At 40.9% G+C, this 21,528-nt stretch overlaps 1 protein-coding gene across 4 annotated transcripts in view; it reads left to right on the top strand.

Annotated features, from left to right (window-relative positions):
- Window positions 1-21,528, top strand: part of RPS6KC1 (ribosomal protein S6 kinase C1) — a 183,155-nt gene that overhangs the window by 121,978 nt on the left and 39,649 nt on the right. For all 4 annotated transcript variants that reach the window (XM_002717514.5, XM_017347788.3, XM_070055300.1 and 1 more), the window contains 2 exons: window positions 18,260-18,307; window positions 19,476-19,608. In XM_002717514.5, the coding sequence (XP_002717560.1) occupies window positions 18,260-18,307; window positions 19,476-19,608 (181 nt within the window). The remainder of the gene's footprint in view (window positions 1-18,259; window positions 18,308-19,475; window positions 19,609-21,528) is intronic.

Here is a 21,528-nt window from a genome sequence, read left to right on the forward strand (position 1 = left end):
ATGTGTTTTTTAAAGTTCTGTGTTTTTGGGTGGGTATTTGGTACAGCAGTTAAGTTACCTCTTACAATGCCTAAATCTCAAGTCAGAGTGCCTGGTTCAAATCCCAGCCACTCCACTTCAGAACCAGCTTCCTGCTAATGCATACCCTGGGAGGCAGCAAGTGATGGTACAAGGAGTTAGAACCTTGTCATCCACATGGAAGACGGATGTATTTTCAGGCTCCTGGCTCCAGCCTCGTCCAGCCTGGCTGTTGTAGGCATTTGGGAAGTGAACCAGCAGATAGAAGGTCTCTATCTGCCTTTCAAATAAAATGAAAACGAAAAAATTCAAAAAACCAATGCTTTGATATCTTATTCTGCCTGCCCTGTATTATTTGAATATATGCCTCCTTTCTGAGGGTACTTTAAAAAGTTTGTGGAATATGTATATTATGAGAAAGTCAATGGATTTCAAGATTTTTTTTCACCAAAATAAACTTATGTACTTTGATTCATTTATTTGACAGCCAGAGTGACAGATAGGGAGAATGGAAGAGATGAGGGGGAGGAAGGGAGAGAAGGGTGGAGAGAGAGAGAGAGAGACAGAGAGACAGAGAGAGACAGAGATTGATTGATTGATTGTTCTTCCAGTGGTTCACTCCTCAAATGGCTGCAACAGTCAGGGCTGCAGCAGGCTGAAACGCAGAGCCCAGATCTAAATCCAAGTCTCCTACATGGGTGGCAGCTGCTTCCTATGGTGCACATTATTAGCAGGAAGCTGGATCAGAAGTATAGTAGCTTGAACTTGAACCAGGCACTCTGATATGGGATGCTGGGGGGGGGCCAAGTGGCAACCTAGCCACTGAACTGTAGCTTTTTATTTATTATTATTATTAAAGATTTATTTATTTATTTGAAAGAGTTAGAGAGAGAAGGAGAGGCAGAGAGAGAGAGGTCTTCCATCTGCTGGTTCACTCCCCAGTTGGCCGCAATGGCCAGAGCTGCGCCTATCCGGAGCCAGGAGCCTGGATCTTCTTCCAGGTCTCCCACGTGGGTGCTGGGGTCCAAGGACTTGGGCCATCTTCTACTGCTTTCCCAGGCCATAGCAGAGAGCTGGATTGGAAGTGGAACGCTGGGACTTGAACCAGCATCCATATGGGATGCTGGCACTATAGGTTACGCTTTACCTGCTGCGCCACGGCGCCGGCCCCTGTACTGTAGCTTTTGATGTTATTTCTGTGCCTCTCCCAATAAGACTTCAGATTCCTCTGATGACCAAGCATACTTCTTGAATATTAAGGGCGAAGAAAGAAATAATGTATATATTTAAAGATTTGAAGTAATCTGAACCTGCATCTCAAAATATATTGCATCTGAAGCATCAGAGCAAGAGTTTAAAACTGTCAAACTGAAAACTGTCGTAACATTCCTAGTCCTGCTTGTTTTCATGTTTCTCATAGAGCACACCTGTAGATTGTTGGCAGGGGACTTTATACAGCCATTGAAATTGTCAGTTTGAGAATGCGTGTTGTGCCTGCCTGCCTGCCTATGTTTTATATATCCTTTAAGATATTTTAGAATTTTTCAGAGCATGAATACATACTAAGATACCATCAAATTTTAAGCAGTATCAGAAGTCCTGCTCCATGTGCTACTGAAGTACAGGCTCATTAAAAACATTTAAAAATAATGACATGTAAACCACTTAGAGATTCCTTGTCCTTAAGGCAGTTTCTTCTGAATAGGAATCAGGCTACCTTTGACATTGGCAGCCTTGTTGTATATGCATTGATTGAATTGAGGTTACCTGTGTATCCAGTATTATAAGAGAGTGTTTATTAATGTCTGAGTACAGACTGCATTGATTCTGAACATTATATGAAAGAATACCATGTGAGTATATTTGTTATTTTTTAGGGACTTATTTCAGCTTTTTGGACCTATAAGCTGATCAAGTATATTTATAGAGCACATCTAGTAGCAGAACGAAAATATTAAATCAGGCTATGAATGGACAGTGAAATAGTTTACATCAGCATTAGAGTGTTAGGTTTTTCTAGCAAATGCAAATAAGAATCCAAAGCTAAATAAAATAGACTGTAGTTTTAGTTGAATTAATTTTCATCTAAATTTAACAGTGTCAAGTCATCATCTCAAGTGAACTGCAGAATTCAAACCAGAGAAATAGAATAAATGGATTCTTTATGGAATTGAATGGCATGAGATGAACTTGGGCCTATAAACCCAGAACTTTAGAGTTTTAACCTCTCTTTAGCATAATCTCCTTATGGCCTTGGGCAGGTTTTTCACAAAAACAGAAAACCGACAATCAAAATGAGAATGACAAAGGTGTAGAGATCCAGCTTTTAAAGCATTTGGATCTGCGAAGAGGCTCCTGAGTGGTTGTTTTTCCTAGCTCTTTAGCGATTCTGTTTTAAACCCAATTTCTGTCTTTTATATTCTGCTTTCTGCTGTATTTATATCCGGTTCCCTTACAAAGACACACCATGTCCTTTGGAAGAATGTTTTTTGCAGTAATAGATGTATAGGCCCGGAATTGAAAATTTATACAGAGTAAAACTCTCTTTTCATCTGTATAAAAGGCATTTCTGTGGTGGGTTTATTGTTCCATAAATCGTTAACCTCACGTCCTAGTATGAGACATCATTGAAGGATGGCTCACATTCATTGACATTTGGCACATATGAATGTTAGAGAGTTTACATTCATGTTTGTGGTGGAAATAATTACTCCCTGGATTATTTACGGGAGAATATGCTGTGTTTTGCTTCACTCTAGGACAGGACTAGATTTTGTTATTTTGCCTCAAGATGCACAGTCCAGGGGTTTGGCCAAGGGAAGCAGAGAATTACTTCTATAGAAAGAATTTATTTAGAGCAGTTGTAGGTACTCAGCAAAATTGAGAGGAAGATATAAATACTTCCTCTAAATCTGCAGCCCCCACACATATGTTCATAGCCTCCTGTGTTACTTAAACCCCCTAGCAGAGTGCTACACTTCCTATGATTGATGAACTTACAGTTCCATATCACTCCCATTCTGTCCCGTTAACCTGAGTTTGGTCTGAGGACACCTTTGTACTTGAGTCACTACAGAAGGACCTGCAACCTAACTTAGTATGTAAACTAACGGAAAGCCTCGCTCTCGGGAATATACTTTTGCAACAAAAAGCTGAGTCTCTGCCAGTCACAACAGATGAACTTAGGCCAATCAGATGTGGCCAGTTGGTTGGACCAGTTTCAAATAAACCTAACACTGAGCTATAACCATTTGTGCTATCTCTGTACCTTTCATTTTCTGCCATTATAGCTGCCTGACTACATTGCTGGGTGGAGTTTTCTGAACCTATTCTGGTTCTGAGATGAGAGCTACCTGGTTTGCCAGTTATTCTTTGCTTGGTTAAATTCTGCTAAATTTAGTTTGTATAAAGTTTTAATTTTAACCCATAGTTTACATTAGGGCTTATTATTCCTGTTATACCTATTCTGTGTGTTCGGATGAGTGGACAGTGACATGGATCCACTGTTGTAGTATCATGCAGAGCATTTTCATTGCTCTTAAAAAAATCTGTGTTCCACCTCTTCATTCTCCTGCAAAATCTGATAACCACCGATATTTTCACTATCTTCTTAGTTTTTACTTTTTCTAGAATGTCCTATAGTTGCAGTCATACAGTATGTAGCTTTTGTAGATTGGCTTCCTTAGTAATGTGCATTTAAGGTTTCTCCCTGTTTTTTCATAGTTTGATCTCTCATTTCTTTTTAGCTGTCAAGGGTTTTCTGTTACTTGAATGTACCAGTTTATTTATCCCTTCATTGACTGAAGAGCATCTTGGTTGCACTTGAGTTTTGCAGTAATGAATAAACATCTGTGTGCAGATTTTTGTTGTAGACATACCTTTGTGTAGACACCAAAGAACACAATTGTTGGATGGTATCTGGTGAGAGTATGTTCAATTTTGCAAGAAACTGCCAATTTTTCTTCCAAAGTGGCCATACTATTTTGCCTTCCCAACAGTAGTAAATGAGAGTTCCTGTTGCTCTGTGTCCTTATCAGCATTTGGTATTGTCATTGTTCTAGATTTTGATCATTCTTAATACATGTGTAGTGTTACCTCATTTTAATTTGCACTTCCCTGGTGACATATGGTGTTGAGCATCTTTCACATACACTTTTTTGCTACCTGTATATCTTTTTTGGTGAAGTACCAGCTAGTCTTTGGGCCATTTTAAAAAAAGATTTACTTACTTATTTGAAAGAGTATGAGAGAGAGTGAGATACAGACTGAGAGAGAGAGACAGACACAGATCTTCTTTCACTGGTTTACTCTCCAGTAATTACAACAGTTGGGGCTGATCCAGGTCAAAGCCAGGAGCCAGGAGCTGCATTTGGGTCTCCCATGAGGGTGGCCGGGGACAAGCACTTAGCCCATCTTCCACTGCTTTCCCAGGTGTATTAGCAGGGAGCTGGTTTGGAAGTAGAGCAGCCAGGACTCAAAATAGGGTTTATGTGGGATGCCAGTGTTGCAGATGATGGCTTAATCTGCTATGCCATGAAGCTGAAATTCTGATATAGGATGCTGGTGTTGCATGTGGCAGCTTATCCTGCTGTGCCACACAGCTCTTTACTCATTTTTTAAAATTAAATATATATTTAAAAATTTCAACTGACACATAATTGTACATATTTATGGAGTCTCATTTCAGCGTGCACATACAATATATGATAATTGGATCAGATTAATTGATATAATCGCTAACTCAAACATTTATCATTTCTTTGTGTCGAAAACATTCAGAATTCTCTCTGCTACTGCTTTGAAATATACAATTAATGGTTGTTAACCATAGTCACCCTACTGTGCTATAGAACACTAGAAGTTAATCCTAACCAACTGTACCTCTCAACCCGTTCACTGTCCTCTCCTACCTCCACTCCCCATCTTCTGGTAGCCATTTTTCTATTCTTTACTTTTATGAGATGGACTTTTTAAAGCTTCTATATGTACGTGAGAACTTGTGGTATTTGTTCTTCTGTGTGTGACTTATGTCACTTTACATAATGTCCTTTTGTTTCATCCATGTTTTGTTCTATTTTATTTTATTTGAAAAGAAGAGAGAGAGAGAGAAATATCAGTTGATCTAGCTGCTGATTAACTTCCTAATTGTCTTTGCCTTCAATGGCTGGGGCTGTGTCTATTTTTTTTTAATAGTTATATATTTATTTGAAGGAACTATGGAGAGAGAGGGAGAGACAGAGAGAGATCTTTCATCTGCTGGTTCACTCTCCAAATGTCCACAACGACCAGTTTGGGGCCAGACCAAAGCCAGGAGCTTCCTCCAGGTCTCCCCAATGTGTGGCAGAGGCTCAAGCACTTGGGCCATCCTCTGCTGTTTTTCTCAGGCCATTAGCAGGGGGCTGGATTGGAAGCGGACCAGTTGGGATATGAACCAGTGCCCATATGGGATGCCCATGTTGCAGGCAGTGGCTTTACTTGCTATGCCATGAAGCTGACCCTGTGTCCCATTTTTAAAACAGTTTTTGTTTTCATATTGTTGAATTTGAAGAGTTTGTGTAAAGTTTATATAGCGGTTCTTTATCAGATTTATTTTTTTATAAATATTTTCTGCCTGTCTGGTTTGTTTTTGCCTCCTCTTGACATTCTCTTTGGCAGAGCAAAAGCTTTTAATTTAAATGAAGTCCATTTATCAGTTTTTTATTCATGGCTGGGTTGTGGCATTAAGGTATCTTTCCTATGTTATCTTTTAGGAATTTTACGTTTTACATTTAGGTCTGTGATCCGTTCTAGGTTAACTTTGTTAAGGATGTAAGGTTGTGTGGAGATTGACCTTTTCACATGTGGATGTCCAAGTTATTCCAACATCATTTGTTAAAAAGACTATCTTTGCTCCATTGTATTGCCTTTGCTCCTTTGTTAAAGCTCAGTTGAGCGTATTTATGTGGGTCTCTTTTCTGGGCTCTGTATTCTGTTTCACTGATCTATTTGTCTGTTTTTCAGCCAATACCACACTGTCTTATATTGGCGTCCAGTAGTGTCAGTCTCCCAACTTTGTTCCCCTTTATTATCCTGTTGGCTCTTCTTTGTCATTTGCATCTCTGTATGAACTTTAGAATCAGTTTGTTGATGTCACTACAAAAGAATTTAAAAGAATCTTTTTATTTTTTCTGATCCTAAGCTTAATTTGCTAAAAACAACAACAGGACAAAAACTTTGCCCAACCATATTTTCTGCCCTTTGGAGAAATTAATATAGTGATGATTAGCTTTTGAATTTTAAGTATAATATATTTGCAGATCTATTTTAGCAGTATCAAAATATTCATAATATATTTGTAACATATCTTAGAAACTAAGTTATTCTGGTAGTATTTGCCCTGTTTTTAACTATTAACAAAATGACAAAACATGATCCTTAAAAAAATCATCATGATTATTCAAGTTCCTAATGAATCAGAGGTATAAACTGAGTTCACATTGGGCATACACACAAGACAAGTATAATATGGGATTATAGGAACCATAGATAGTTGCACTCAATAGGTTATGGTTTTATTAATTAGAGAGTAGGATCATGGGCTTTATTATGACAATTCTTAGGGTTCATGGATGTTTTAATAATGGCCTAGTTTTAAATTAGTTTGTAATTAATTCTCTGTGGAGGTTTTGAAGAATATTTTTAAAAATTTGCGTTAAGATTAGAATTAACATAAAGTTAATGCATGTGTGGCCATTTTAAAAGCAAGAATTAAAAGACTTTTTTGTCTGATTTTCTTAAAAATATTTTGTATATTGATTTTCTTCTGATTACATTTACATTTTATTTATCATTATTTTGGAGTTTGGCTAGGCCCTTGTGAATCTGCTTTTAAAAGCTGTAGTATTTTGTTTTTATATGAGATATTGTGGTAAATATGATTATTACTTTAAGAAAATTAATTTCTGAGTAGTCAGATAGCAGATATTCTAATTGGTGTTTTGTTAAACCTGTCTCAAAGTGTGTTTTCCTTGGGTAATGTTTGAATTGCTGGTATGATGATACCCAGAAAAATGAACCTTTCAAAAAATGTTACTGCATGAACAATATATAGTTTTGTTATTATTGATGGAGAAATTTAATAAAACATCTTAAATCGTCTATTACATTTTACTCATCCTATGCTTATTTTGAATAAAATTGTTGGTGATTTTAAATATAATTAGGCTTTTGAAGATTCACCGTTTTTTCAAAGAAAAATCATCACATAATGACTTAAGTATTAGAACCAGTGTTTCTCTTGTGTTTGTTTTCTGGCACTGGAGTCTCCTGTGACCTTGGGTCCGTTTTCTATGGGTGACTGATGGTTCCTGATGCTCTGTGTTTTCTGGTTGCTTGCCTGTTGCCTGCCTCTGGGTTCGTCATCCCCCTTATGCTGAGTTAGGCAGTATTTCTTCAGTCTCTTATCTTGGGGCTTTGATGCATATGTTCTGAAGGTGGCCACAGTGACTTTGGGTAGCAGCAGATGGTAAACCTTCAGGCTGCCACCGGCTATACTGGTGTTAAGTTGGAAAGTTAACGTTTGATGAAGAATCAGTAGTGCATATGAAAGAGCTTTCACTGCTGAAATATCTTTTAATTAAAAAATTAGCATACTAAAACCTTTATAAATGTCTGGGCATTTAAAGAAATCTGAAATTAGTTGTTTTCTTATAGACATAAAGTAGTTATATCCCAGCTTAATTTCACATCTTTTGCTCTTCCTAACCTGGTTCTTTTTCCTCTGCCTCTACCCTAATTTGTCAATAGTTGACAATTAAGATTACCTGATAAATGGAAAAGGGGGCTGTTTTTTTGGTGTTACAGGTGTTTGGATAAACATTTAAAGTATACTTTGAATTACAGAATTTGGGGTTTTATTAATTAAAAAGAAATGTAGATTTTGAGCACTGCCTCCTTACAGTCTGGTTACATAGGGTCTTGTCTTCTACCTTTAAGATAGATTTCTGTATTAAACAGAAGCCTAGAGATCAGTCTACCTCCATGAGATATTTTACTTTGTCCTAAGTATGCTGGTGGTTCTTGACTTTTTCATCTAACCACAAGGTGGTACGCTTTTTATATTGCTTATTCACATCATGATAATGTGCTCTGTTGGAAGTTCTAGCACAGATGAGTGTGGATAACCTTCTGAAGTTTTTCTTTCTTTCTTTCCGTCTTGTTCCTCTGAAATCCTAGGGATACCATTCATACCTTTTTTTTAAAAAAAAGATTTATTTATTTATTTATTTGAAAGGCAGAGTTACAGGGAGGCAGAGGCAGAGAGAGAGAGAAAAGTGAGGTCTTCCATCTGCTAGTTCACTCTCCAAATGGTCACAACGGCTGGAGCTACACCAGTCCGAAACCAGGAGCCAGGAGCTTCCTCTGAGTCTCCCAGGTGGGTGCAGGAGCCCAAGGACTTGGGCCATCTTCTACTGATTTCCCAGGCCAAAGCAGAGAGCTAGATTGGAAGTGGAGCCAGGACTCAAACCCATATGGGATGGTTGGCTTTACTGCAGATGTTGGCTTTACCCACTATGCCACAACGCTGGCCCCATTTACACTTTTCTTGATTGACAGTAGGTCCTTGAGAGTGAAAATATCCTTCAGATATTTATATGGTGGAAAGATCCTTTATGGTTTTAAGTTTCTGTGTCAAATTTCACTTTTCATACTTTGGTTCTCCTCAGTGAAATGACTATTGTGAAACCAAGAACAGGTTGGACTCATGGCAGAACAGTAGAGAAGTGTGTCTGCACGGTCTGTTCACACTGATGCTCTGGACGCTGCCACTTCTGATGGCCTGAAGCTGTAGGCATGACATCTTCTACTTTTGGAGTTGCTGGGCAGTGGTACAGGGCTCATTGCTAGCCTTCTGATGCCAAAGAGAAAGTTAGACCCCAGCTGGGGAGAGCTGTTGGTAGTAACGATCACTTCATACTCTTCCCTGTTTTCTGATAGTTGGGATTTTATGAGATGTCTCATGAGGATAAGGTGTGGAATTAACAGTAGAAATGCATTTTGTAGACTGTAAGAATTCAAAATGAGAATGGATTTTTAGCAGAAAATATGAATAACATTTGATTATTATCTCATGATATTAGAGGAGGGAAGCAGAATTTTAGTGCTGTAGATTTGTTGCTTAAAACATTTCCACAGAAGGATAACTTTACCCACTCTCGTAAAACTCATCTGCTACTACTCAAGTTATGTGCAGACTCTTTTAAAATGAGAGTACAGTAAATATACGTCACTGATCTGAAACTGTTGGGAAAAACTCTCTCATTTGCAGGATTGGGCTTGTAGATTTGCTATGGCCTGTACATTGCGCTGATCCCATTCCTTCGGGCAGGCTTACTTCTGTGTCCATTCCCAGCAGAATACTTGCCTGGTTGGAATCTCATTCAGGTTACATCAGCAAGCACCAATACTGCTGCAACACCATTAAGGATCAGGCTATGTTTGTCCGGTTTGAGTATCCCTGTGAGCGTTTTGTAAACATTGTTTTAACCTTTGTGAGTTTTTCTGGAGTCCTATGAAATAATGGCCACCGAAATAGAGACAGACATTTCCTCAAGTTACCCAGGTAATCTTCCTTTTTGAAGGAATTAGAACTGAAGTTATTTTCAGAGACCTCCAGGCTTCTGATGTCAGCATTTAGATTAAATATCTAAAAGGATTCTAGAATAGGGTGACACTTAAAGTCCACCACAGGGAATTCTCCACACTTCTTGGCCACCATCATGATGTCTTTGATGTAGCATATCTCTTTTCCACATTTATTCCTCTTTGTATACTTAAAAAAAAAATCATTTGATGCTCTTGGTGTCCCTCCTCTGCCGTCTTTGCAAAGGTGATGTCTGGTTAAATAGTAGGCATTCCCATATTCTAATTAACAAAAAGACCCAGACCTACAGTCGGTTGGAGCTGCTCCTACTACTGTTTAGAAAGAAGAGTGGTGCTGGTGGAACTGAAGAACAGATGAGACTAGTCCTGAAGGGATACGTTGTCTGCTTTTCTTCCAGTTAGGAGGAGTCATTATATATATTAGAGTGGGCTAAGATGGAGTAATCTCCTTTGTTAGACCATATGCTACTATGGTGCTGATAAGTATGTGTGAAAAATGACAGGGAAAAGTAAATTAATTGTATTCTTTCAATAAGGTATGCTATTCCGGGTAATTATTTCATGACAGTTTTAGTTATAGTACTTGTTTTTATCGGGAAATAAATGATGGTTTTAGGAGCCTTTTATTGGAAAGACAATTGTATCAAATTAGTACAAATTAGATTTTTGTCTTTATAAAGGTGAGCAAACCCATGAGCAGTTTTTAAATTGATGTGTTCTAGTCTACAAATGAACAAATTCTGTTTGAGGGTTAAAGAAGCTATTATTTTGTCCTTTGTGCTGACAGCTTCATTACAGATTGGCCTACTGTTGGCATTAAAAAAATGTTTGGCTCCTTATGATCTTTGTGCATGCAACTATAATATTAATGCAGCACCACAGCACTGTTCATTAAGAAATGACTTTAAATGAGGTTGAAGCATGTAAATTTGGAAAGATACAGATGTTAAATGCAGTCATTTCTCTTTGTGTACAGCCGTATGGCTAATAATTTCCAAGTGGCTAAAGCTCTTGTTAGCAAGAGTGCTGGTGTGTTAAGAATGGCTCTATAAATAACTTTAAGAACTGAAGTTGAAGGTGCTTCTTTTAAAGACTATTGTTAACTAAACATTATTGCCAAACAGATGGAAAGCATTCACCAGCCTGATGTTTTTAGGTCTAATTATATTATCACCAGCCCTGTACGGCTCAGTTGAAGAGGTGTATCCAGAGGCCAATTTATAATCATTTAGCCAACACCTGTTTGGGAGAAATTGACAGTCAAAGGGCACATTTAAAAAAAATCACATATGTTCTTGTGTTTATTGCCTCAATGTGAACATTTTCTAGTCACAAACAAACTTGGTAGAAGAAAGTAAACATAAACAGAAGCAGCCCTTCCTGGCCATGTTGATCCATCTTAATTTGCCCTTTTTATCGGCTCTGCTTTATGCTTCATGGCTGAGGCCAGCAGAGATATCATTTCTGTTTTATGCAGGTATATTCTGTGCAGTCAATTAAGAGGCTTCTGGTAGGGAAAAGAAATTCCTTCCTTTGATTGTACAACTTCCGTATCTTTTCATCTAGCGAGATGTTTTCTTTTTCATATAGCTGAATTATATTCAAACAGGAATGGCCTTCTGGTGAGTGACTTAAAGGAGTCACAACTTGATATCAGAAGAGAATTAAGGAACACTAAATGTCTTCCAATACTCAACAGATGTTCACTGAATCTTTCTTTGCAGAGAGAGGCACCATGGTGCCTCCTTTTGCACTCATGATATGTTAATTTCACTTTGAAGGTTCAAGTTCTATGAGTATATTTCATCAGAGTATGCATCAGAGTCTTAGGATTGGTGGTGTCTGTACCTCAGAGGGCAGTTAAGGAGCAATCAAAACCCAAACCTTTGTTGAACTGATGATGCCACTAGCTTGTTTGTTTTAGTGTTTTTCCTTCTTCTACCTGCTTTACTATTGAAAAATTTATATCTAGCATCTCCATTTTCTTTTTTACCTGTTATTATTATTATTTTTAAAGATTTACTTATTTGTTTGAAAGGCAGGGTTACAGAGGGAGAGGGAGAGGGAGAGAAAAAGAGAAAGATCTTCACCCTATGGTTCACTCCCCAAATAGCCTCAACAGTCAGAGTTGGACTGGTCCGAAGCCAGGAGCCAGGAGCTTCTTCTGTGTCTCCCACGTGGGTGCGGGGTCCCAAGTACTTGGGCCATCTTCTGCTGCTTTTCCAGGACATTAGCAGAAGCTGGATGGGAAGTGGAGCAATCCCATAAGGGATGTGGGTGTCTCAGGCAGTAGCTTTTACCTGCTATGCCACAATGCTGGCCCCATTTTTTACCTTTTATTAACTCAGGGCAGTCTGGCTTCTGTCCTTGGCAGGTCACTGCAGAATGCAGTAGTGGCTTCCTCGTGGATTTAGCCAGTGGTCCCTTCCCAGTCCTCATTCTTTATGGCTTCTCTTTGTTGTTTGGCACAACTGATTGCTCTCATCTTAAGTGTTCCCTTTCTGTGACACCTGAACCACTGTGTTTTCCTGATTCTCTTTGGATTTTTCTCCCTACGTTTTTGGTTGTTGTTTAATTTCACCCATACTATTCCAGTCATGTATAAACTTCAAAATTCAAGCACCAAAATATTGTATTTTTTACTGTTTATATATAGAACATAGCTTAGCAGTTGAACAGGAAGAAACCTAGAGCCAGACTGCCAAGCTTAAATTTTGCATCTCTCACTTCTTAGCTTTCTGATCATGGGTAATTTAGCAGTTTTCTATTTGTTTCCTCATCTGCAAAGTGGATTGACAAAATATATCTACCTCTCTGGAGCGCTGAGCTCATTACATAATTTAATTCTTTAAAGCCCAGCATCGTACCAGGTAGAAAGGAAGCATTCCAGTGAGGGGCACACTCTCATATCTTTAATTTTTATCTTTATGGAGAATGTCCAAATATCAATTATTATTATTTAAAATTTTATATATAAATTTTAAATTTTACTTTGAGAGAGAGAGGGAGAGGGGGAGTGGGAGGAGGGAGCAAGCGAGCCTCTATCTGCTGGTTCACACTTTCCATACCCACAACAGCTGGGTCTGGGCCAGGCAAAATCTGGGAGCGAGGAACTCATTCTGGATCACCAGCATGGGTGGAGGGTCCTGCCCACTTGAACAATCACCGGTTGCCTCCTAGAGTCCACTTTAGCAGGAACCTGGAATTGGAAGCAGAGCTGGAACTTGAACCTAGGCACTCAGACACGGTGTTCAGGATTGTCTCAAGTGCCACCTTAACTGCTGTGCCAAGCATCTAGCCCCTCAGTCTTCAGTTTTGACTTATTTTCTATGCTTCATTTCCATATTGCCCTCTTCCTCTTGTACTTTTATATTTAAATCTGCTAGCCATACATTTAATGAACACTTACCATATGAAGACAACAATGTATTATGTGATAGGAGAAATATAATTTCTGTTTACCAAAAATCTAGCAACTTAGAACAACCAAGTAATATCTTAATTCTGTAGATCAGAGGACTGACGCAGGTCTCTTTGGACTAAAATCAAGGCCCTGGCAAGGCTGTATTCCTTACTGGAGTCTCTGGCAAAGGGTTGACTTCCAGGATCATTCAAGTCATTGGCTGGTTTCTGTTTCCTTCTGGCTGCCAACCAAAGGCAGCTCCTCACTCCTAGAAGCTGTCTGTGTTTCTTCTCAGCCTGGCTGGGAGCTCCTAGTGGTCTCTGCTCTTCTTTCATGTGGCTCTCATGTCTCAGAACGAGCAACTGAATGTCCTTCTGCAACTCAGATCTCTCCTGTTTCTCTTTCTGCTGGATCGCGTCTCTGCCTTCTATTTCTTCTTGCAGGGTTTTCTTCTTTTCAGGGTTCCTGTAATATGATGGAACCCACTCAGATAATCCTGAAAAAAATCTGTTTACCTTAATTATGTCTGCCATGTCCTGTCCTCTCCCCTCCCCTCCCCTTCCCTCCCCTCCACTCCCCTCCTCACCTCTCCCCTCCCCTCCTCACCTCTCCCCTCCCCTCCTCACCTCTCCTCTCCCCTCCCCTCCTCTTCCCTCTCCTCCTCTCCTCTTCCCTCCTCTCTCCTCCCCTCCCCTCCCCTCCACTCCCCTCCCCTCCCCTCTCCTCCCCTCCTCACCTCTCCCTTCCCCTTCCCTCCCCTTCACTCCCCTCCTCTCCCCTTCACTCCCCTCCCCTCCCCTCTCCTCCCCTCCTCACCTCTCCCCTCCCCTCCCCTTCACTCCCCTCCTCTCCCCTCCCCTCCCCTCCCCTCCCCTTCACTCCCCTCCCCTCATCTCCCCTCGTCTCCCCTCCCCTCCACTCCCCTCCCCTCCTCTCCTCTCCCCCCACTTCACTCCCCCTCCCCTCCCCTCCTCGCCTCTCCCCTCCCCTCCTCGCCTCTCCCCTCCTCTCCTCTCCCCCTTCACTCCTCTTCTCTCCCCTCCCCTCCCCTATCCTCTCCTCTTCTTCCCCCTTCCTTCCTCCCTTTCTTTTTTCCTTTCTCCCATCCCTCCCCCTTTCTTTCTTCTAGTAGCATAACACATTCACAGATGCTGGAGATTAGGTTCTGAACACATTTGGGGCCATTATTCTGTCTATGACATGCTCCTGGGAAGCCGATGGCTGCTCAGGTGATAGACAAGTGAATAAATAAACCAAATTTAATGATTAGAGATGCTGCTGTAGAAGTTGATACTGTATAACCTGGAAGAACATAGCAGTACTGAGAGGTAACACTGGCATTTGGGCTGAATATACAAAGGAGGAGTACTTGTTTGAAAAGTGGCTGGGAAACATTTCCAGGAGAACAGCAGTAACACTTTAACATGTTTAAATGAAAGTTGCTATCTTTTTTTTTTTTTAAAGATTTATTTATTTATTTGAAAGAGTTACACAGAGAAAGGAGAGGCAGAGAGAGAAGGGAGGGGGGTGTCTTTCATCCGCTGGTTCACTGTCCAATTGGCCACAACAGCCGGAGCTGCACTGATCCGAAGCCGGGAGCCAGGAGCTTCCTCCAGGTTCCCCACGCGATGCAGGAGCCCAGGGACTTGGGCCATCCTCCACTGCCTTCCCAGGCCATATGTGATGCCAGTACTTTAGGCCAGGGCGTTAACCCACTGTGCCACAGTGCTGGCCCTAGGAAGGTGCTATCTTATCAGACTGGCTTCCCCTGTTAACTCTCCTGTTTCCTCTTACCAGACTTTTACTGTCCTAAGCTTAACATCTTTAAAACAATTTATTAATTTTCATTTTATTTGAAAGGCAGAGAGACAGAGACAGACAGACATCTTCCATTCACTGGTTCATTCCTCAAATGCCTGCCATGCCCAGGACTGGGCCAGGCAAAACCAGGATCCTGGAATGCCATCCAGGTCTCCCAAGTTGGGGTGATGGGACCCAAGTGCTTGAGCCATCATCTACTACCTCCAGGGAATTAGTAGGAAGCTGGATTGGAGGTTGAGGAGCCAGGACACAAACAAGGCACTATGATCAAAATTGCAGGCGTGCCAAGTGGCATTTTAACCACAGTGCCAAATTCCTACTTGTCTTTTTTTTTTTCATTTTATTTGGATGGTGGATACACAGACATATAGACTCACACACATACCTTCTGTATATTTATTTACTTTCAAAATTCCCACAGTAGCTGGGTCTGGTTCAGGCTGAAGCTAGGAGCTCAGAACTTAATCCATGGGGACTGCACTGTGGCATAGTGTGTAAAGCTGCTGCTTGCAGTGCCAGCATCCCATATGAGCGCGGTTTGAGTCCTGGCTGCTCCACTTCCAATCCAGCTCTCTCCTATGGCCTGGGAAAGCAGTGGAAGATGGCCCAAGTCCTTGGGCCCCTGCACCCACGTGGAATACCTGGAGGAAGCTTCTGGCTTTGAATTGGCACAGCTCCAGCCGCTGAGGCCATCTGAGGAGTGAACCAGCAGTTGGAAGACCTCTCTTGCTCTCTCTCTCTCTCTGCATCTCTTACCTCTGCCTTCAAGTAAATAAATAAATCTTAAAAAAAACAAAACTTAAACCAGGTCTCCAACATGGGTGACAGTGACCCAAGGACTGGAATCATCATCTGCTCTGTCTCAGAGTATGCATCAGCAGGAAACTAGATTAGAAGTGGAGGAACTGGGACTTGAACCAGGTTCTCTGACACATGGGATTTAAGTGTCTCAAGAGGCAACTTTAACTGCTGAGCCAAATGCCTGCCCCTCTAATTTATGTTTTAAAAGGAAAATCCTGGGGCTGGTGCCATGGCATAGCGGGTAAAGCTACCATCTGCAATGCCAGCATCCTATATGGGCACTGGTTTGAGTTCTGGCTGCTCCATTTCCAATCCAACTCTATGGTGATGTGCCTGGGAAAGCAGTAAAAGATGGGCAAAGTACTTGGGCCCCTGCCACCCACATGAGAGACTAGAAGAAGCTCTTGGCTCCTGGCTTTGGACTAGCCCAGCTCTGGCCATTGTGGCCATTTGGGAAGTGAACCAGTGAATGGAAGATCTCTTCTCTCTCTCTGTTTCTCTTTCTCTCTCTGTCCCCCCCCCCCCCGCCCCTCCTGCTCATGCTGCTCAGCGTGTAAAAGGCCTTCATCATGGAGACTTTCGTCCACCTCTGCTCGCTTGGCAGCTGGACGGCACTGCTAGCCTGAGCGCTGGTGACGGGGCTGCTGGCCCTCAGCACACTGGTCCTGTACGTGACTGTTGTGAACGTGCACTCCTAGGCTCGGCGTCCAGCACGGATGCGCCTCCTGCCTGCCTCCTGCCTGCCTCCTGCCTCGCCCCGGGTGTGAGTGAAGTAAACAGTGTTTGAAAAGCAGAAAAAAAATTGATAAATAAATCAATTTATTTAATTTGAAAGGCAGAGCTACAGAGGCACAGAGGCAGAAAGAGGTCTTCCATCTGCTGGTTTACTCCCCAGATGGCTGCAACAGTTGGAGCTGAGCCAATCCAAAGCCAGGAGCCAGCAGCTTCTGCTGGATCTCTAACGTGGGTGCAGGGGCCCAAGGACTTGGACCATCTTCTACTGCTTTCCCAGGCCATAGGAGAGAGCTGGATTGGAAGAGGAGCAGCTGGGACATGAACTGGCACCCATGTGGTATGCTGGCACTGCAGGTAGTGGCTTTACCCTCTATGCTACAGTGCCACCCCCCCCCCCCCTTAAGATTATAAATCTTAAAAAAAAAAAAAAAGGAGGAAAATCCTGTCTGCTGATCTGAGAGTAGACCACAGAGCAGCACTGATGGAACAGGGAGATGAACTGGGAGGTCGTTGTTAAAAGTCACATAAGAACTGGTGTTTGCTTGGTTCAGGCTAATTTTGCTTGTAAGCGTGAATTCATGAGTTCAGATTCTGTATGCCTTTTTTTTCCTTTAGTTTTTATTATTTATTTGAGGTGGCAGGCACACACATACATGTGCACACACACAGACACACAGAAGCAGAGAGAAGCTGCTGCCATTTTCTGGTCACTCCCCATAGGCCTGTGATGGCTACAGCCAGCCCATGTTGAAGCTAGAAGCTGGGAGCACGGTCCAGATCTTCTAAATGGGTGGTAGGAACCCAATTACTTGAGCCATGGCCTGTTGCCTCCTAGGGTTTTGCATCAGCAGGAAGCTGGGAATTGAAACTAGACACTCTGTTTTGAAATGTGAGAATCTTAACTGCTAGGCTAAATGTCAGCTCCCAGATTCTGGCTTTGTTTTGAAGATGGAGCTGATGCGATTTGTTGACAGTAAAAAGAGGAATTAAGGATGAGCCTGGGGATGCTGGCATAGTGATGCAGCAGGCTAAGTCACTGCCTGTGATGTTGGCATCCCATCCCCAACTGCTGGTTCAAGTCGTAGCTGCTCTGCTTCCCATCTAGCTCCCTGCTGATGTCCATGGGAAAGCAATGGACAGTGACCCAAGTGCTAGGGCCCCTGCCATCCAGGGAGGAGACCCAGATGGAGTTCCTGAGTACTAACTTCAGCCTGACCCAGCCCAGGCCATTGTGACTATTTGGGGAGTGAACCAGTGGATGGAAGATTCTTTCTCGGTATCCCTCAGCCCCCATCACTCTGTATTTCAGATAAATAAATGAGCAAATAAACAAATAAATTTTAAAAAAGAAAGAAGAAGGGATGAGCCTGGGGTGGAGAAGCAGGCCAGAAGGATGCCCAGGGCTGCCAGATTCTGAGTTCGTGAGATCACATTATAGAAGTTGCTCCATAAGAAGTTTTAGGAAGCAAATTGAGATTTCATCACTTTTTTTTTATTGTTGTTGTCATTACTGCTTAATATTAGCCATAAACGCTCCAGAGAAAAAATTGGTTGTCTAAAATAGTATTTTCTTTACTTTTAAGAAATATATTTAAAACTAAATCTGGGAAACATAGTAAGGATTCTAAGATACGGCCTTTAAGAAACAGACATCATAATGAAACCTGTTTGTGGATGAGACTTATTTTAAATCTGTGATTTGGCCTAAATCTATTTAGAAATTGATAGTTTGGGGGAGTCAATTCTAACACCCTCCAACTCGTAAAGTTTGTTTCCAAAAGTTAAGAGTTAGTGTTTTATTGCATTGTGAATAAGTTGCTACTCATGTCTTCTATGTAGGTTTTACTTGTAATGGACACAAGGACTGAACAGACCTTCATTTTAAAAGTAAGTAGAATTTGTATGTTAATGAATTTTGGATATTTATTTTTCAAATTATGCTTCTGAAGAAGAGATATTTACAGTTCCTGCCCTGGATGTTTGAATGTCTCTGTGGTGGTCTGTATTTAATTTTCTTTCTATCCTTCCATCCTAGTTGCTAAGAACTCTGTAACATACGTTTAGTGTGGATAAATTGAAGAATGATTTCTTGCTGTTTAAATGTGTAGTGTGAACTTGAAATACTTATCAAATACATTTTATATAAGACTGCATAAATCTCACCTTTGATTATGATTGTGGTTTTTAAGCACAAAATACTGCCTTAAGTTCTGTGTTAAAGGTGTTTGGGAAAGTTGTCTGCATCAATGGCCCTGTTTTTGATCTGAATTCAATTTTGACCTCATTTATACCTCAATTTATAATTAATTAAATAAGAGAAGAAACCCTCCATTTTGTAATTTTGAAATTGAATTTAGAATAGATTGTGATAGTACATATTCTCAAAAATACCCAAATTTTATGCATTTCTACAAAATCCAGAAGGTTGAATTGATGAATTTTCTGTTACTTTTTCTGATACTTTTCCTTTTGCTGGTGAGACGCTGCCGGGGGTCGCCTGGACGCACACTGAAGCAGGTTTCTTTCCAGGACTGTCCTTCGTCACTGACATTTCCCTGGTTTTGAAACTCAGGGTTTGGCACTAGAAAACACACATACCTTGTTCCCTCGGAGAAGACTTGATCATCTCTGTCCTTTTTTGGAATACAATTTTAAAGTTGCCTGTTTAGTCTCGGGCTACCATTTGCGTCTTCGGAACTCGAATTGATCTCACTATGTCTACTGCTTTAAAGATATACATAAGTAAAATACAACTTAAAAGGTCACAGCGAAATAACTGTGTGTCATCGTGATGACTTAGTTTGAGAGCGTCTCTAATAAAAACACTGACCCACGTAATTGATTTTAATGGCAGCTTTGTGGCATCTTCCGTTCTCTGGATGCACGCCAGATGCCATCAGCAGAGCCTCCAGGGACCGAGGGGCACAGAGCAGCAGATGAGTGATTTCTCTGAAGCCCAGAGTAACTCGGATAGATTAGTTTGGTTGATAAACACAGAGCACAGCAGGCTCCAAAGGCAGCTGAGGGTACAACTGACCTTTTTGTTCTCTGTCAGGGTCTAAGGAAAAGCAGCGAGTACAGCAGGAACAGAAAGACCATCATCCCCCGCTGTGTGCCCAACATGGTGTGTCTGCACAAGTACATCATCTCGGAGGAGTCGGTGTTTCTGGTGCTGCAGCACGTGGAAGGTCGGTGTGCACGCGGGCTTGTCCGTGGCCTAAGGAATGTCACCCACTTGGCTTCCCAGTTCTGAAAACGTCCTCCTCACACGTGCCATTTCAGGAGCAGATAAATGCACGAGATGCATGGGACACAGGTCCCTCTGCTCTGCTCTGCCTCCCTGTTTTGAGTTATGAGGGAAAATGAAAAGCTGGGTGCACAGCAGATTTCTTTGAACTATGGTAACATTCTTGAGCCTACTGAGCTGCTTTCTCACAGAATTTATTTCACATAATGAGAACTTTAATGTGACTGCTGAAAAAGCTTGGTTTTATTTGAGGGATTTGTATTTCATTCTCTTGTTCTCTGCAAAACAAAAAAAGACACGTTTATGTTAGATGACTAAAATGAAAAGTGTCCCCTGAAGAATTAATTAATTATCTCCCCCCCCCCTTTTATGAAGCAGGGGTGTTTGCTTAACACTTGACATTACGTAGTTATTCTGATCTCAGTTTTTATGAATACAGCCATTGGCACCACATATGGGTACAAAGCACAGAACAGTGCTACCTTCAAATCATTTGTGAAATTCCAGCTCTTAGTAGAGGGAACAGGTGGCAAAAATAAATGGTATGTTTTAATTTGGCATTGCCCTCTAATACCTGAATTTAAATAAATAGTCTTTGATTTAGAATGACTGAAGATAGCAAACACAAATTCACTTAATAAAATATTGCCTTCTGCCTTCTAAGAGATTTTCTTAAAATAGTAAAAAAAAAAAAAAAAAGTAGTACTTAATTTCCGTGTTTCATGAAGGCATCATTGTTCTTATATTACTGAAGATGAAGACCAATTCTGCTTTACTAATAGGCATAGCATCTGAATGTAATACATTTTCCCAGGAAAAGCTGTCTGTGCATTCTGGATTGAGGTCTCTTATGATAACTAATGCAAGATTTTTGACGGGGGCAATAAACTATTAATATTGTTTATTATGAAGTACAGCACAAGATAACTACAGCTGGAGGGAAGACCTCCATATGCAGTGTTTAATAGGAAATTCAGAAGGGGCTCCATGGTCTCCCAGGTATTAAGAGAGTTAATTGCGTGTGTGAATTGGATAACTAATTCACCTTTGTTCAGACATTACAGACAGCTTTTATCTGAGGATACCAGTGCATTACAGACATTATTGAATTAGAGGTCATGTCATCTGATAGCGAAATACAGCCACCTCTGGTGTGGAACAAAATAACTTGCGTAGTAATAATCCATAATAATTTAGAACAAGGTCAGTAGGATGAATGTAATTATAGTCAGTATTCTATTGCCCAGCGTGGATTATTCATGTCGGAGATTACCAGTGGCGAATTTCAGTCCTAGCTTTACCTTTGTTAATTTGTAGCTTTCTCTCCCTTTTCCTCATCTTCCTCCTCCGCATCATACTTCAGATTTTTTTCTGCCATCTTCTTGCTTTTCCTTGTATATCTTAAAGCTAATATTTCAACTGATTTTACTTTAATATTATAGGCCATTTTAATAATATTTTTAAAATAAAGAGACACATACCTTTCAAATTTTAAACTTTTTTATAGATTCTCTTTACTAAGTTTTATTTACCTTTACCATTGTCCATATCTGACTTTGAATGGTCATGTGACCCTAGTATTTGTTCTGGATTTTTTTTTAGGGATTTATTTATTTGAAAGGTAGAGTTATAGCAAGGGAAGGAGGGAAAGAGAGGGAGGGAAGAGGGAGGGAGGGAGATCCATCTTCTGTCTGCTGGTTCGCTCCCTGATGGCTGCAATGGCCAGGACTGGGCAGAGCTGAAGCCAGGAGCTTCTTCCTGGTCTCTCGAATGGGTGGCAGAGGCTGAAGTACTTGGGCCATTTTTTGCTCCTTTTTTCAGGCCATTGACAGGAGCTCGATCAGAAGTGAAGCATCTGAGA

Source organism: Oryctolagus cuniculus, chromosome 13, assembly GCF_964237555.1.
Source record: "Oryctolagus cuniculus chromosome 13, mOryCun1.1, whole genome shotgun sequence".
Taxonomy (NCBI): Eukaryota; Metazoa; Chordata; class Mammalia; order Lagomorpha; family Leporidae; genus Oryctolagus; species Oryctolagus cuniculus.